The sequence below is a fragment of the Belonocnema kinseyi genome, chromosome 8 (assembly GCF_010883055.1).
Source record: "Belonocnema kinseyi isolate 2016_QV_RU_SX_M_011 chromosome 8, B_treatae_v1, whole genome shotgun sequence".
Classification (NCBI taxonomy): Eukaryota; Metazoa; Arthropoda; class Insecta; order Hymenoptera; family Cynipidae; genus Belonocnema; species Belonocnema kinseyi.
The window spans coordinates 45,127,093-45,143,787 of record NC_046664.1 but is presented as its reverse complement, the minus strand read 5'-3'; the positions used below and the strand labels follow the sequence as shown (position 1 = coordinate 45,143,787).

General features: G+C 33.0%; 1 protein-coding gene across 1 annotated transcript in view; it reads left to right on the top strand.

The window, feature by feature from the left end:
* The first annotated feature begins 5,040 nt into the window (after positions 1–5,040).
* The window catches only part of LOC117178471 (glycine-rich cell wall structural protein 1.8-like), a 60,860-nt gene continuing 49,205 nt past the window's right edge, over positions 5,041–16,695 (top strand). The window contains exons 1-2 of the mRNA XM_033369898.1: positions 5,041–5,181; positions 5,227–5,336. Of these exons, the coding sequence (XP_033225789.1) occupies positions 5,041–5,181; positions 5,227–5,336 (251 nt within the window). The remainder of the gene's footprint in view (positions 5,182–5,226; positions 5,337–16,695) is intronic.

Here is a 16,695-nt window from a genome sequence, read left to right as displayed (position 1 = left end):
GTCCGCGACTGCCTATTTATTTATGTAACCATATTCAGCAGAAACCCTTGGTACAGGGACCCTCTATCCGCAACCCGAGGACGCGTTCGGTGGCTTTGTCATTGGCCCTTCGGTTTGATATATATATATACTATATATAGATTTTGATATACTGATTTTTTTAACTTGAAACTTTCAAATATCTCGAAAAATAGGCACTCTATGAAAAACTGTCATGAATCAAAATTTAATCACTCTGAGGAGTACATACACTGATGTTAAAACCGGTTCCCCCACACCGCCACCTAGGGGAGGGGGTGATGGCAAAATCGAAATATTAAATGGGAACCCCTATTTTGTATTGCACATTCGGATTCTTTGTATAAAAATGCGTATGATTTGTCTAAGAAATTTATCTCGTTTCGCGATAGATGGCGCTGTAATAAATGAAATTCAATTTTTCTTCATTTTACTGTTACTGAGAATGCACGCTTACGATTCTGCAATACTTGTAATAAGTCTTAGAACAAACTACTACTTTTAGCGTAACCCAGGAACAACGACGTGGACGTAGCAGTTTTCTGTTCCCTTCGGGGTACTTGATTAACATGAGTCCTCCAGCCTCTCACCAGTCGAGGTTACTCAGGGAATCATCTGTTAATTGATGTAAGTGCTCAAAATGATGACCCACAAAAAGAAATCTAAGCTCAAGTTTTCAAGCAATATTGGCAGTTCATTTTCCAAAATGTCTTGATATTTTTCACCATTTAAGCTGCCTCTGATAATCTGGGGAGCGATCAGTTTGTTGCCAATTACTCCACACCATACGTTGACAGTCCATAGACGCTGATGTTCGACTTCACGAAGCCAATGCGGATTTTCAATACTCCAGTAGTGCATGTTGTGTTGATTAACATTTCCATGGTTCGTAAAAGACGACTTGTCAGAGAATAATACATACCGGAATCACGAGACATTCCGGAATCACGAGCAATTTCTCGTGTACTAATGAGAGGATAATTGGCCACTACAGTTAATACAACAATTTCATGATTTTCTCCAGTGATTGTTCTTGTACGGGTCTTTTTCTTAAGTTGAACACTTCCATCAGTAGTAAATTTTGTAATAGTACGATAAAATAAAGCACGTGACACAATTCTATTTTGAAAATTCTGAGCACAGCAATTGACAGCGTTATCAAGATTTCTTCCAGCTTCTCCATACATCAGAACCATTTCCATTTTTCTCGTACGGTTAGAACTCCATTATAAAGTAGTATTTGGAATAATCTTTGATATAACTAAAATGAGTCTTGTCTTAAATGAATTTTTCTGATTAATTGTATTTAGGGAAAGAAAAAAGTAAACACTTTCGTAATGTTTCGATAGCCTCCGCTGACGAACATACGTTTTGGCATGTTTTTCAAAATAATAATTACCAAAGAGAGTACGAGTTTTTATTGCACTCGTTTAACGATTCTGTAGCGATTTTAAAACATTTTTTTCCGTGGTCAGTCATGTCGCAGTGAAAATGGTGTATTTTTTATTGTTAATGTATTGCAATATCGTAAGCATGCATTCTCAGTAACAGTAAAATGAAGATAAATTGAATTTCGTCCATTACAGCGCTATCTATCGCGAAACGAGAAAAATGTTTTAAATAAATCATACGCATTTTTATCCAAAGAATCAGAATATGCAATAAAAAAACCGAACAAAAAAATGGAAGTTTCAGAAAACTGTACTATCTTCCTTCATTCCTAAAAAAAATGCAGCAAAATATGCTTCATGTAAGAAAAATTCAAACCAAAACACCAGTTGGAAAATTACGTATTGGGTACGAAGGCATTCGACTTCATTATAATGAACAAAATTTATAAATTTTTTTCTACGCATTTTTTTTAAATCTTAAAAGTTGATCTTGTGTCAAAAATAAAATGGCCCTAAATGCAATCACAAAGTGAGTTAACGTTAACACGTGAATCTAGGAACGGGAAGATTTTGTGGGTGATAGCAGAGCTACAGTCAGGTGTTCTGGCTCTAAATATATGCAACAATGGATGCACTACTTGCCTTTAACAATGTGCTGTTTGCCAGTTTCGTTATATAATGAGATAGAAGTTCCTGATGCAGAGATCGAATTGGAAATAGGTGCGAAGTAAAATATTTTCAAGTATTTGACGCCTGTACCATACATAATTTGTACAAGCAAAAAAAAGTTATTGTTAAATCCAATGATGGAATTGTAATTAAAAATCATCATGACAGTCTTTCAAAGTTTTTATTACAGAAATTAAGCCAATAGAATTTTGTAAATTAGTGTATAAAATGGAATTATTCGATTTTTATTAAAATTTTATACTGTGGATCTATATGCAAGTGAATCCAGCATCGAAGTTCATGCAAATCGATTTTTAATTAACTAGTCCGCCATCCAGATGGATAAAAGTTATTATCATTATTCGAGGCCAATTGAGACTAGTTCTTATAGAAGTTGCTTTTTTAAGGATGTGATAAATTCATTCGTTAGTGCTTTAATTGATAAAACAATCAGTGGTGCCAATGACAACGCTTTTAGATAAAAAATTTAGATCTTCTTTTGATAGAAGTGGAAAATAATTTCTCAAATTCTTCGAGAGAAATTCAGATTGATGGCTCTGCGATGATTATTAATATAGGTTAATGAAAAATAAAAATGAATAACTTATTGACATTTTATTATGAGGTTTATAAGGGGTGGCGGCTGGTTTTTGTTACAGGGACCCTAAGAACGCCAATCCAAGGGCTTGCATACTGGCGAAGATAGTCAACGTTGTCCCGCTGCTCGAGCTATGTTTTAGAGACCTGACGGTGACAGTCGCGGATCTTAAAGGCATAGGAAGGCTAGTCATGGGATCGGCTTACTTTCCATATACCAGTGATACCAATCCACCGGTGGCGGTACGTAGACTGGTGGAATTCTGCACGGTAAGGGGTCTCCCACTTCTGCTGGGGTGCATTGCTAATCCCCAACATACATTGCGGGGCAGCATGGACGTCAACTTAAGGGGTAACAATCTATTGGAATACCTTATCACCACTGATTTAGATATTCTTAATACGGGGAATACCCCGACGTTTCGTAATTCGGTCAGGGAGGAAGGCTCTCTGTACCGGTAGTTTAAGAGATAACGTCAAGAAATGGAGAGTCCGACTGGTGTCAGTTTTCCATAGAACTAAGATATGCACTCTCAGAGGTACGTAGGTCAATTAGAGACGTGGAAAGTCATCAAATCCACTTATGAAAGTAATTGTCAACCTTCAAGAGTCCGAAAGGCTGGGGTTTCACACTGGTGGAATGGGAAACTCGAAAAGCTTTGCAGAGAAACCAGAGACAGGTTCAGACGTTTAGTACTGGCCAATCGGAGGAACTTTGGACCCTATTTACGATAATGAGCGAGAAATATGTGAATGAAATACGCGAGACAAAGCACGAAATCCGGACCAACTTTTTCACTGACATTGAGAAAGAAGCAGAGGCGGATAAGCAGAGAATATTCTACTTTCTTGAAATTCGGATGCTATTATCGGTACTCTGAAATTGCCCGGCAGGGGGTACTTAGCGTCTGGTTTGGATACCTTGGCTCATCTGATCAAGACAGATCTTCCGAGCTTCACAATGTTAGGAGAGGAGGGAACAGTACCTCCAACGCAATCGAAGTCGCCTGTGGCACAGCTGGTCGCGAAGCGGCGGCTAGCCAACAAGATTGTTATCCCAGGCAGTGTCAGGTGGGTCCTGAAGTCCTTCAGTCCTTCAGTCCTTCAGTCCTTACAAGTCTCCTGGACCGGATGGTATGTATCCAGTCTTCTTACAGAGGGTTGGTGAGTTCATCATTGGGCCGATTGTGAGACTTGCTAGGGCTAGTCTGGCGTTGAGTTACGTCCGAAACCATAGAGGGGTGCGAGAGTAGTTTTCATTCCCAAAGCGGATAGAATCGGATACACTTCACCTAAGGATTTGCGTCCCATTAGCCTCACATATTTCCTACTAAAAACAGTGGAAAGACTCGTGAACAGATATATCCGCGATCAGGTATTATCAAGTAGTCCAACTCACAAGCAAGGGCTGATCACTCAAGGGCTGATCACTCGACTGAGGCGGACCCCAGCACAGCAGTTGACCTAATCGAAGAACAACTGAAGCATAAAGGCCTCGCGATCAGAACCTTTATGGACATCGAAGGAACCTTGAACTACACCTCTGGAGAGGTGATTAGCGCGGCTATGATTGCACACGGTGTGCCCGTTGCAGTCGTGGAATTAACCTGTCACACGTTGGCCAAAAGGAACCTAACTATGGCTGAGGGCGATATCAGTTTATATGGAACCGTCGATTTGGGAGCAGGGAGATGTTTTATCAGCCCTGTTGTGGTGCCTAGAAGTGGATGAATTGCTTCATCTGCTCATGAGTCAGGGCCACCAAGTTATAGGTTATGCGGACGATATACTGTTTATCCTGCGCGGCCAGCATCTGGATGCGCTCTTCGGAGTAATGCAGAAAGCACTAAGAATAGTAGATTCATGGTGCAAGAGGACTGGACTATCATTCAATCCCAGTAAGATGGATGCAGTTGTATTCACCAGAAGATATAAGTGGGGGACCACAAGTACATTGAAACTGGCTGGACAACGACTAGAAATCAAAGGACGAGCCAAATATCTGGGAGTCTTCTTGTATAAGAAGCCGTGATGGAGCGCGCAACTGAAAAACAAGTGCAAGAAGCTAGTAGCTACAGCGATCCTGCGACCCGGACTAACTCAAGCAGCGGTGGTCTGGTGGAGCCGGGTCGAACTGTCTACTGTGACGTCTCACCTGGTAAGGATCAGGGGACTAATTCTGAAGGCATCACTGGCGCCTCGAAGTCAACACCCACGATGGCTCTGGGGCACAAAAAGGTTTGCAGTCCCTCCACCTTACCATCAAGGCCATGGTTGCGAAGCCGACCTAGAGATTAAATGTGGTAAACGATAGCAATATCTCAACTGCGATAGGGTCCTACGCCACAGTTCTACAATTTCAATTATGGCCATGCTTCAGTACGCCTACAATGCAAAGGAGTATGGCAATAAGAGAAACATTCGTATCTACTCAGACAGCAGGGCTGCTATCATGGCCCTGAATGGAACAATGATCACGTCGCTACTAGTTTGGGAGTGCTTTGAGGCACTGAATAAGCTAGCGATAGACAACCGAGTTACTCTGCTTTAGATTATTGGACACAGCGGAATCCAGGGAAAGGAGATATCGGATAGGCTACCGAAGCTAGCATCAAAAGAGAATTTTACTGGACCTGAGCCAGTCGCAGGAATTTCCAGTAGGTTAGTCACTGCAGATATTAACAGTTGGCTGACCGAAGAAGTTTAGAAGGAGTGGGGTTTGGTCTCTGGTTGCAGACATGCTAAAACACTCATGTGCTCAAGGCTAAACTCTCATCGAGCAAAGGAATTACTCAAGTTCGGGACGAAAGAAATCAAAGTCCTAACAGAATAGCTTATAGATCGCGGAAACCTCCGATACCATAGACATAAGGTAGGGCTTGAAGAAAGTCCCCTCTGTCTTCTGTGCAGAAAAGTTAATGCGACTTCTACTCACATCCTTTGTTACTGCCCTGCGATTGCGGAAAAACGTGTAATAGTCACAGGCAATCGCTGCATCACTGAGTCTGGAATATTAGCCAACAGCATAGCTGCTTATGAAATGTTTCTCTGCACTACCGTGCAAACTGAAAATATTCGTATGTCCAATCTCAATAGAATTGAGAAAATTGACCAAATAACTGACCACGTAAAGTGCTTTGTATATCTTTTTATGTCTATTTTTTCTACCTTTTTGACTCTCTTCATTTATAAACAATTGCTTTTTGTAACAAATGTTAATATTTAGTAATTTCCGTTTAAACATTTAGATATAGCTTTCTCTTACGAAAAAAATGATACCAAAAACTCATTTTGCATAAAAATATCACTTATGAATCATTTTAGGTTGGACGGCAGTTTACTGGTTATGTCGTTTGCCACATGGAGGGTGGGTTTCAAGAGACTAAATTTTTTGCAGAAATTATAGTAAAAATTAAGTTCTCTAAAAACATTTTTAGAAGAACTCAACTGTAATTTTTTAGAATCTGCATTAGCGATCCGATTTCCCTGAAAATTGGCATTCTCAATTTCTTGTGGTCAAGAATCCATATTTGATGATGTATTTTCAAATTTAAGTTGCATAATTCAATATGGAAAATCGAAAATTTGAAGATGGTCCGAATTTGGTTAAAATATGTAACCTAAGGTTTTTAGGGTCACTCCATTCAAATATAGTTTAGACCTTTGTAATTTGGAACATTTTTTCGGAATGTTCAGTTCAATTTTAAAGAAAATTTAATTGAACAATAAGATTTTAAAGAGGAATGATTCAATTTTGAATATTTGCAATTGAAGCCTTCTCAATATTTAATCATCAACGTACAATTGGGGTTAGGCTAACTTTACCCAGGTAGAAATTGCCTCTTTATATTTAAACTAAATGTTGGTTCTCACGAGGCCGCAGCCAGATTTCCTAGCTGGAAGAATCTAGGCTTTGCCTAGACAGGTAAAACGCGTAATACAGATGTAAGTACAAAAAAGTATATTAATGTTCTTATTATTAATTATACTTAAATTTAGAAAGGAACTAATTAAAAAAATTACCTAGATGTCACGTAAGTACGTTTGAAAATAATATATAAAAAATTGAGCTTTAAAAACCTTTTTTCCTAATTTCTAAAGTATCGGATGAATGCCGTCAAGCATGTATGATACCGCACTCAGTGTGGCATCGTAGCTATGGGGATTAGGCGCTCGACTTATATAAGCCTGCGGTGTGTTCGTTCGATTCTCAGCGCTTGCGGATATTTTAATAACCTGCGTTTGTCTTCATTTATTAGTAATAATTCTTCTCTAGTCAAATTTAACAATAAGTTTAGTTTTAGAATAACGTGCGGAGTATAGTTAATAATCGAATGTCAATAAAAATACGAGAAAACGGAGAAGTGTTTGTCAGAGGCTACAGAAAGGTGTAAAATCTTTAGATTAAATTTTTGCAAAGAAAATGTATTTTGCAATTGGATTAATATTTTCCTTCTTTGAATCAAAAATTTCTGGTAATAGATTATGGCAATGTGCTGATTAAACTTTAATACTACTGTATACAGAATTTGAAGCATGATCAATTTTTAAATATTATATTTGAAACAACAAAATAAAAAACAATAGAATATGCTTTTCTATAATGGTGTGTGAGGGACAATCTAGATTTTAGAATGACCCTATTAATAGGCCCTCAGTGGGTTCCCTACTGATGACCTCGCTGGCTTAGCATGACGCTTTCGCTTGCGCCCTCGATAGATTGCCACTTTAGGGCCTCGATGGAAAATACGAAATCTAGACAGGGCCTCTTAAGAACCAAATTATAATTTCTACCTGGGCATAAACTTTTTCGACGTTAAACTTTCTCAAATGACGCTGATGATTCTGATGACAAGAACTTTCATCATATCTCAAAAAAACAGAGATTGAACAGAAAGAATCTTATTCCTGATAAAATATCCTTTCGACTAAAAAAATAAAAAACAACGTACCAGATAACATATCCTTTTGACGAAAACAGTAAAGAACAACGTACACGTTAACCAATTTCATAATAAAATATAAACAATCATAGTTTTATGTAACCCTATGCAACTATGATTGTTTATATATTTTGATAAATGTGTCAATCTATTGTATAATAAGGGTTAAATGACAATTTTATAAATTTAAACATTTTTTAAAATTTTTTAGTTCTGAAGATTATTAATTGAAAAATCTTTAATTTCATGTATTTTCAATTCAAGACTTCCTAATCTTTAAGGTATACACTAGAAAATGATGCAATTCAGAACGCTTTTTTTTGGAATAGTTCAATTTTAAAGATTTAAAATTAAATATGATTAAAGTATACTGAGTGAATATTGAAATTGATTCGTTAATTTATTATTTATTAAAAAAATTTTCACATATTGTTTCTGTGATGTACGAATACGCAAAGTGGAATGACAAACGTCAACAAAAAAGGCACTACCGTTTCCTTGTTGCAAACGGTCAAACTTTTGACAAAATTGAAATGTCACGTATGTTTTTTCAAAAGTTTGACCGTTCGCAATAAGGAACACTCAACATTAGTCATTTCATGACTATTTGAAATTTAGCCGTTGATGTGAAAAACCATACATTAAACTTCTTTCCTGTTTTTTCATATTTATGTTATGGATAAACATTTTTTATCAAAGATCGTGAAAGAATCTTTCAGGAAATTTATTCCAGTTTTCATAACTGCCTTAAATTTCCTGTCCGACCATTGGTTGCTGAGATATCATGGAACAAAGACAAAAGGGTCCTTTTTTATTTAAAGTTCGATATCTAAGTGAAAAATGGTCGTATTGAGGTTAAAGAAAAAGAAAATCTAAGCTAAATAAATAAGTAATCGAATTTGTAAGATATTTTCTAATAGTGCTTGTTGAAATTGCGCGGAACATGTTGCTCCGAAATTTTTTTGCCAAAATATCTCAAAACTAGAAACTTAAAGCTTCAATCAGATTTTTTCAAGACCTTGATGCGACCATTTTCCACTGAAATACAGCATTCTGAAAAATCACTAAAAATTCGAAATTTTTTTTCACTTTTTGATTTTTTCCATTACTGTTATATTAGGCCAAATGTTGACTTCGTTATCAAAAAATTATATTGATTATTTTGTATTTAAGTACTACATACTAAAAATCTACATTACAAAATAATAGTTTTTGAAACACACTTTGGAAAACTAGCAGATATAATATATTTTTTCATTTACCTTGGCTTCGATAATGCTTCTCAAACATACCAAATTGTAAATAAAGAACAAGGAAAAGTCATTTTTTTCACCTACCTAACACTTATTTAATATATTATTATTATTATTGTAAAATGATCGGTATCTTTCTACGTTCTTGTTCAATGTTCTAAAAAATGCATTGCACATTTTTAAACAATTCAATTAATATTCAGAAATATATTACACAGGGAATTAAAAGTGATCTTTATATATAGAGAAATAGAACTGAAAAGTCAAAATTGCATTATAGTGGGGAATCAGATTTCTTGTACAAATCGGTACAAATTCATTTAAGGACAATTAACCCGTTGAAGTGATAAAGAACAAAAGTGCGATTTCAATTTTACATTATACAATTTTTAAGGAATTAAATTTAAATGTCATTTAAGATGGATTTTGTGTTTCGGGGTTAATTTTTTATCAAAAAAATTAAGATTAGCAAGTTTAGATATTGATGTTTTTGGTTAAGAATATTGAAAGCTTAAAGTATGGCGTAAATGTAAGTTCCAAAATATAAAATTGTGGACATTGTACTTTGAAATTAATTATTTAACTGAGAATTGATTTTATAAATTTTTTAAATTATAAAATACAATTATTTTTAAATATCACAGTTTTGAAAACACTTTACATTTGAACAATTTCAGTTAGAAATAATTTAATGTAGAATGTTTAAAGCTGAAAGTTGATTAGGTGAGATATGAAATTGTTCAATTTACATGTTTAAATTATTTACAAATGGGCAAGTCATACAACTTTATAATATTTCAAATTATTTAGACTGAACAGCTAGTTATAAGTATAGGATGGGCTTAAAACAGCTGCGTCAATAAATTTGAATTTAAAAACAAAAACAATGACAAGTAAATTAAGAAATGTGAAATTATGTAAATTATCGACTCCCTGAAAGGTGTTGACTTAAGAAAAAAAACAATTGTTGATTTGACCGTCTGTGGGCATCGTGGTATAGACAAAAATGAGAAAAAATACTCAAGGTTTATTACTTCGAGGTTAAATTTTGTTTAAGATTTATGTTAATAAAAAATACCCGTTGTGGTGCATCCTGCACGTTTTTGTACATTTAATGCGTGCATAAATAATGTAAGTCAAACCAAAGGCTGTGATTCAAACGCCTGATCGATGAAAATAATTAATTGAAGCTGAAATTGTTTTTCAGTTGTTTTTTTAAAGACGGTTATCAAAACATGTGCGGATTTGACGATTATATCCTTATTGCGACATTCGAGCTTCGCATTTGAAAATGATGTTACACAGAAGGTTTCCTTTAAAAAATAAAAAGGTGTAGAAAAAATTGAACGAAATACAAAAAGTAGTCTGAATTCTTTAATTCAAAGTATGGTTGTAAATAAACCCTGCACAAGTTTCTAGCCAGTTCGAAAAAAATATTGAAAATTATTTCACTCCATTTTCAGAATATCCTAGTAAAGTTTATCTACTTGATTTTCAACAATGTAGAGAATTTTAAATTTGCGTTTGATTGAAAAATATCATTAAGATAATTTGAGAATCTTTTTGAAATCTACTACGAATCACGATTAAAACTTACGGATTTTTTAGAAACAAAAATTGCATTATTTTGAAAATGATCGTAATTTTTACATTTTGGTATGCCTGCAAAATTGCATTAGGATAGTCTTGAAATATATTCAATATATAGTGAAAATTTTGATCATAATTTCTTAATATCAGAAACATAGTTTTTTCTATTTAAATTTTGTTTAAATGTTGAAAAGAATACAACTTTTTAAAGTTTCATCAGAATAAAAAATGCTATAAGGATAATTTTCAAGTCTTTTTGTCGTGTACCAGAAGCAGGGTGCCGTCTTCAGATAGCGTGCATTTATCCTGGGAGTGGGGGTATGGGGTGAGCGCACTGAACGGCGGTGTCTATTAAAAATTAATCTGCTAATTTGCAACTTCTCCATAAAATTAAATGTATTTTTTTTATTTTTGTTTAAATATCATATTTCGACCAATTTTAATGAAAACTCTGTAAAAAATCTCATAGCATTCCTTTACAATAACCCAGGAGTATTCATTATATCCAGAGCCACGCGTGTTGAATACGCGTTTTGTGAAGATGTGGACCTCCGATTATAGTTTACAAAACGCAGCAGTGGCAAATGGGAAAAACATATATTTCTTAAAATATTAAATAAATTCAAGTATTAGAACGTGCAGTCGAGCACTTTAAAATCCAATTCGAATAAAATGGGGAACTTTTGAATTTTTAAAAATCGAACTCATGAACCAGGGTTTCACTGAAACGTGCGAATTTTTTTTAGGAATTGAAGAAGAGTGTCTGCACTATAAAAAGCTATATTAATATTTTTTATCTACACATACTTACCCCCCTCCCCCACAGCGCGTCAAATATGACCAAAGTGGACAATTTAAACATTTTTCGTGACTTTTTGAATTATTTTTAAATGTTTAAATAAACGGAACTTATTGAAACAATCATTTATTCCCAAAAAACGTACAAAAATAATCGTATTTTCTAATTGAAACGTGATAGTGGGTCCTCGTTTGGAGTAGTCATTTTCTTTCAAAAACATTATTTAATTATTTAAAAAACTAATAGTTAATTATTTACAAGATTTCTAAAAATTGAGACAGACATTATGAGGAAGAATTTTGAAATTTTGAAATTGACGAAAAAATTGAAAGTGAGGAAAATATCAAACGTCTGGAAACAAAGAGCATGAAAGAATTTTTGGACAAGAAAATTCAGCACTTGTTCACCGTGAATTGACTTACCTTTTGTTCGCTATTTCGAATATCAATATCTTTCCTTGAAGAAAACGCATCAGAATGGATGAAGAAAAAGTATTACCTGCTAGGCTTAACAATTGTTTAAATATTACTTCTGAAGGAGGTGTTAAATTAATATCGGACCTAACCTGCTCAATAAGGAAAAATAAGCATAAAAAAATTTTTTACTGCAAGCAGAAAAAAACTTGTAAAAAATAGTATGCAGATATCAGAAGGAAAACATTTTCTTTGGCCAAAAAATAGTGTTTTTTGATCAGCATTGTATTTGCATTGCATATAAAACGGCTTTAGATTATTTTCATTGTAGTATTTCAAAGTCCTTTATGAATATAAAGCTGACTTGCTGGAAGAATAAAAAAAATAATTATCAATATTTACGAAAATAATGCTATATGTGTTATATTCAAAATTATTGATCGACATTTTACATAGAAAACTGCTTGAATGAATAAAAATTGTTTAACCAATAACATACAGCTTTAAGCAGAATTTACGTCTCCTCGAAGTTAGTCAATATTATTTTATATCATAAAATACGATTCAAAAAATGTTTGGAAAAATAATGGCTAAAACAAAGTTTTCTTTGTTTAATTAATTGAAAAATGGTTAATATGTTATTTATATTCACTACACAGTCAGAAAAATAATTGTTTGTATTCTATTTTGTTTCATTTATTTAAAGTTATAGAAAAAACTGCCTGAGAAAACACCTCTGCATCACTTTTGCGAAATTTCATAAGTATACAATAATTAATTGTTGAAATAATTACTGGTTAAAAAAAATTCTAAACTCTAAGCAGTGGCAAACTATTATATTACAATCAGAAAATACGATTATATTTCACATTTTTTGAGAATAAATAATTGATTAAATAAGTTTCATTTCTTTAAACAATTAAACGTTTAAAAAGTCATGGAAAATATTCAAATTGTGCATCAGTCATTATTTGTGTGAAAAACATTACGGAACTAGCTAAAAATTAACAAAAATATGTAAAAATGTAGTTTATTATGTTTGGGTCACATTTGGGTCGCTAAGGATGGTCAAAGATGAGTTAGGCACAAAAGTTATTAGCATGGTTTTATTACGTAGACACTCTTCTCTAATCTCTAAAAACTTGGCACATTTTAATTCAACCCTAGAACATGAGTTGGATTTTTCGAAAATCAAAAATTTCCCTATGTTAATGAAATGAGTTTTTGAAAAGCCCGGGGGCACGTGTTAATTTTTAAATTTGGAAAAGTTACTGATTTATTTACTCCGGAAATGTATACTTTGGATGCGTGACTTGCCCTATAGCTCGAAAAGCATTTTTTGTATGACCCTGGTATGCATATTTCACTGTTTCACTGTATTTCACTCTATTCATTCAGCGCGCCGGAAATCCTATAAAACCCGCAAAGGGTTCACAATATTTACACACGTCTAATACTTTAAGGTAAATATGTTTGTTTTCAATTTTCCTCTGGTGAATTTCGGAAATTCTCATCGTGAGTCCAAATCTTTATAAAACGCGCAGTGTACACGTTCCGCTCTGGGAATAATTATTATTTCAGTTATCTAGGACCCCCTGATTTTAAATCCGAAAAGCAACTGCTTTACACTATTTATTTATTCTCAGTGTTATCGACTTCCTTGGCTATTTTTAAATTTCGGTCTAATCAAAAAATTTCACTGGGTTTGTTGTAAAATATATTTTGAATCCAGTAAAAATTTAAATTTCCTAATCTATCAGAAAAATATTTGTAACAAGTGCACGAAATGCTCGCTTTTCGAGGAATGTAATATGTGCGGAAAGTGAAAAATTCCAAATCCGTGGTACAAAGCAGTTATAAAATACTGTTTTTTGCTGCTGCGCATGCGCAGTTCGAGCCAGATTAATGCGCACCGATCAATTATTGCGAACATTTTTTGAACTTTTTCCAAAAAGCTTTAGATATCTCAAATTTCTGGAAATTTGTTGTAACTCACTATTTTTAAACGAAAATTTTGAGACATTTTTGGTAATTTCACAAAATTTCAAAAAATTACTATACATTTAAAAAAAATTTGTTTTTATTGTTTCTTAGATCGAACATTTCCTGCGTTTGTTACAAAAATATCATGTGCTTGTTATAAGCTCGTCTTCAATTCGCCTACGATTAGCCTACAAATCCTCTTTGATTCGTCTTTGGCTCATACAGAAAACTCCACAGTAGTGTGAAATTTATTTTTCGTCCTTGTAACACAATGTACTATTTTCTATTTCTTAAATTTTCAAAATTGTGCAAAGCGTATGACTTTTTATTTTTTAAAAAAATCAAAAATGTCACTAGGACTATTGGAAATTTATTTGTTATATACCAGAAACTTTGACAAAAATGTCTGAAACTCTTGAATTTTTTATTTTCTTGAATTTCAAAAATGCTCTAAATTCTTACATTTTGTGAGAAACATCTGGTTAGCGAACTTGACCTATGTTTTGGGACTCTAAAAGAAGTGTATGAAAAGTTAATTCGATTTTACAAAAATCTTTTAAAAGTTAAAGTGGCAAAGCATTCAGGTAACAGTGCAGACATGTAGTCAGACGCACGCTGACAAAATTTTACAATTTTCGGACTCTGTAAGTGGTGAAACGTACAGATAAGTTAAAAATACAGACCGGAAATTTAGACACTAACATTTCACTGTCATGAATGAGAATTTTGAAAAGTTTTGATCAAATACATTTATAATCATATTAAAATAGTGTAATCATTCGCAAGAACATTTACCAAAATTTGTGTGACAAGACGTTAATTACTAAGAACAATGGAAAACCCTTAAGGAGGGAGAAGTAGGTGCTGCTGAAATTTTCTGAAATAGGTATGACGTACGTATTTTTTGACTGGTCCTAACTATAATTTTTCCATTTTTTCCCATAAGTGTAATGTAATCGTCCAAGTGTTTGATCTCTAGTTTTAAACGAATCTTTACGCTTCGGCACTCATAGAGTCTAAAAATAATAAAACTTTATAATGAAGGATTTGTTCAATCTGGCAGCCTTTAATACAAATTTTTAGGCTTGCAAAATGAAGGTCAATTACGTCGACCAGATATTTTCGACAAAAATAGAAAAATGTAGAGCATTTTCAAAATTTAAAAATTCGAACTCCTCAAGTTTCAGAAATTTATTTCAAAGTTTCCGGTAGGTCAAAAATACTTGGAAATGATTCTTATGATATTTTTAATTTTAATAATAATCCAAAAATTTATATACTTTTAAACAATTTAAAACAGTTCAAAAAAATAATAAGATATTTTTCTAATAGACTCTGAATTTTTATTTAAAATTCTTACTTGGTATTAAATATAACTTAAAACTATCCCCACGACATTTTTTGTTCAGACAAAAATTCAAAAATTTAGAGCCTTTTCAAATTTGAAAAAAATACTTTTTAAAAATTGTAGCTATTCTTATCAAATTTTTTGGTACTTTTATACTTAAATTATACTTCTTAATAATCTTCTAAATTATGTCAATCATTTTTTGGATTATACTAAAATTCAAAAAGTTAGATCATTTTTAAAATGATACAATTTTTCTTCCCAAGAGATCCCTAATAAGTTTTAATTGGTGATTTGTAGTAAATTTTGACAAGATTCACGGATTATCTTAATGATATTTATCAATTGGTCACAAATTCAAGATATATGAGATAGTTAATAATCAAGTAGAGTAGCTATATTGAAATATCTTAAAAACGCAGTGAGATGATTTTAAATATCATTTTCGGACTGACTAGAAATTTTCCTTTAGTCGGCTTCGAATCGAGAGTTAAACAAACGGTATCAAATCTTATTCTGTAATGTCTCTGTTTAATAAATTAAGGTAATAAACATATTTTTTATTAAGATTTATGGCAAAACATATCTACTTCTTTTATTTCGTTCTATTTGGTCTACATCGTTTTATTTTTTAAGGACAGCCGTCTGTATAACCTAATTGTCAAGCGCGAAGCGCAAGTGTTGCAATGATACTGTAATCGCCAATGTCACAGGTGTTTTGAGAAACGTCTTAAAAGAAACATTAAAAAACAATTACAGTCGGAATTTAGGACTGTAGTTTACGATGCTTTTACACAATAATTTTTGATTTTGGTTAGAATATTGATGGTTTTTGAAAAACTGCAGTCGAAATGCACGCATTAGTAGTAAGAAAAGGAGTCCAAAGCGCGAGAGCGAGCATATTTTTTTTCTACGTAAACTGCATTATGCAACAACATGTTTTTTTATGTATGATGACATGCACTTATGGACCAAATGTTATTTTCTTACATTTGTGCCAGTTTAAATTAAACAATAAACAAGTTCTTTAAGGACAGACTTTATGACATGCAAAATTCTTACCGTCCATAATGGAAATATGTGCTACAAATTCTCATAAATTTGGAGATAACAGCCAGTATATAGAGGGAATAGATCCTTGAAAAATTATCAGTAAGCTAAAAAAATCTATCAATGCAATTGAATTGTTAATCGGCGTTAACGGAATGGTGCAAGAATGATTATTTTGTATTGAAAAAAAACAAAAGAAAAAATGAGGCTCATTGTCCTTGCTCCGCTGGTCGCCATTGTCTTCTTCAGCATATCTTTTGGTAATTATAAAAATTTAAGTAAAACTTTCTTTATGAAAAATGAAATCATTTGCAATATCTCAATTCACCAATATTTTAAGGGTCCTTGCCAGAAACATAAAAATTTTCAGTGGGAATTGCTTTCCAGACTTCAGTTATTAAATAAAAGTTTCGTTAAATTTTAAATGTCAAATATTAGCAAATAAAAAATAGTTAATTTAGGAAGAAATTTTTCTGAATTGATTTACAAAAAGAATGTTCTTTTTAAACGTGACAAAAATAAAATAAATATTTTATTTCACTTTTCTAATTTGACCTGTCCATTTTGACAAAACAATTTATATTTACCAAGAATATTATTAAACTGTTAAAAACTTTACTTGTAAATAAAATCTAGCGATT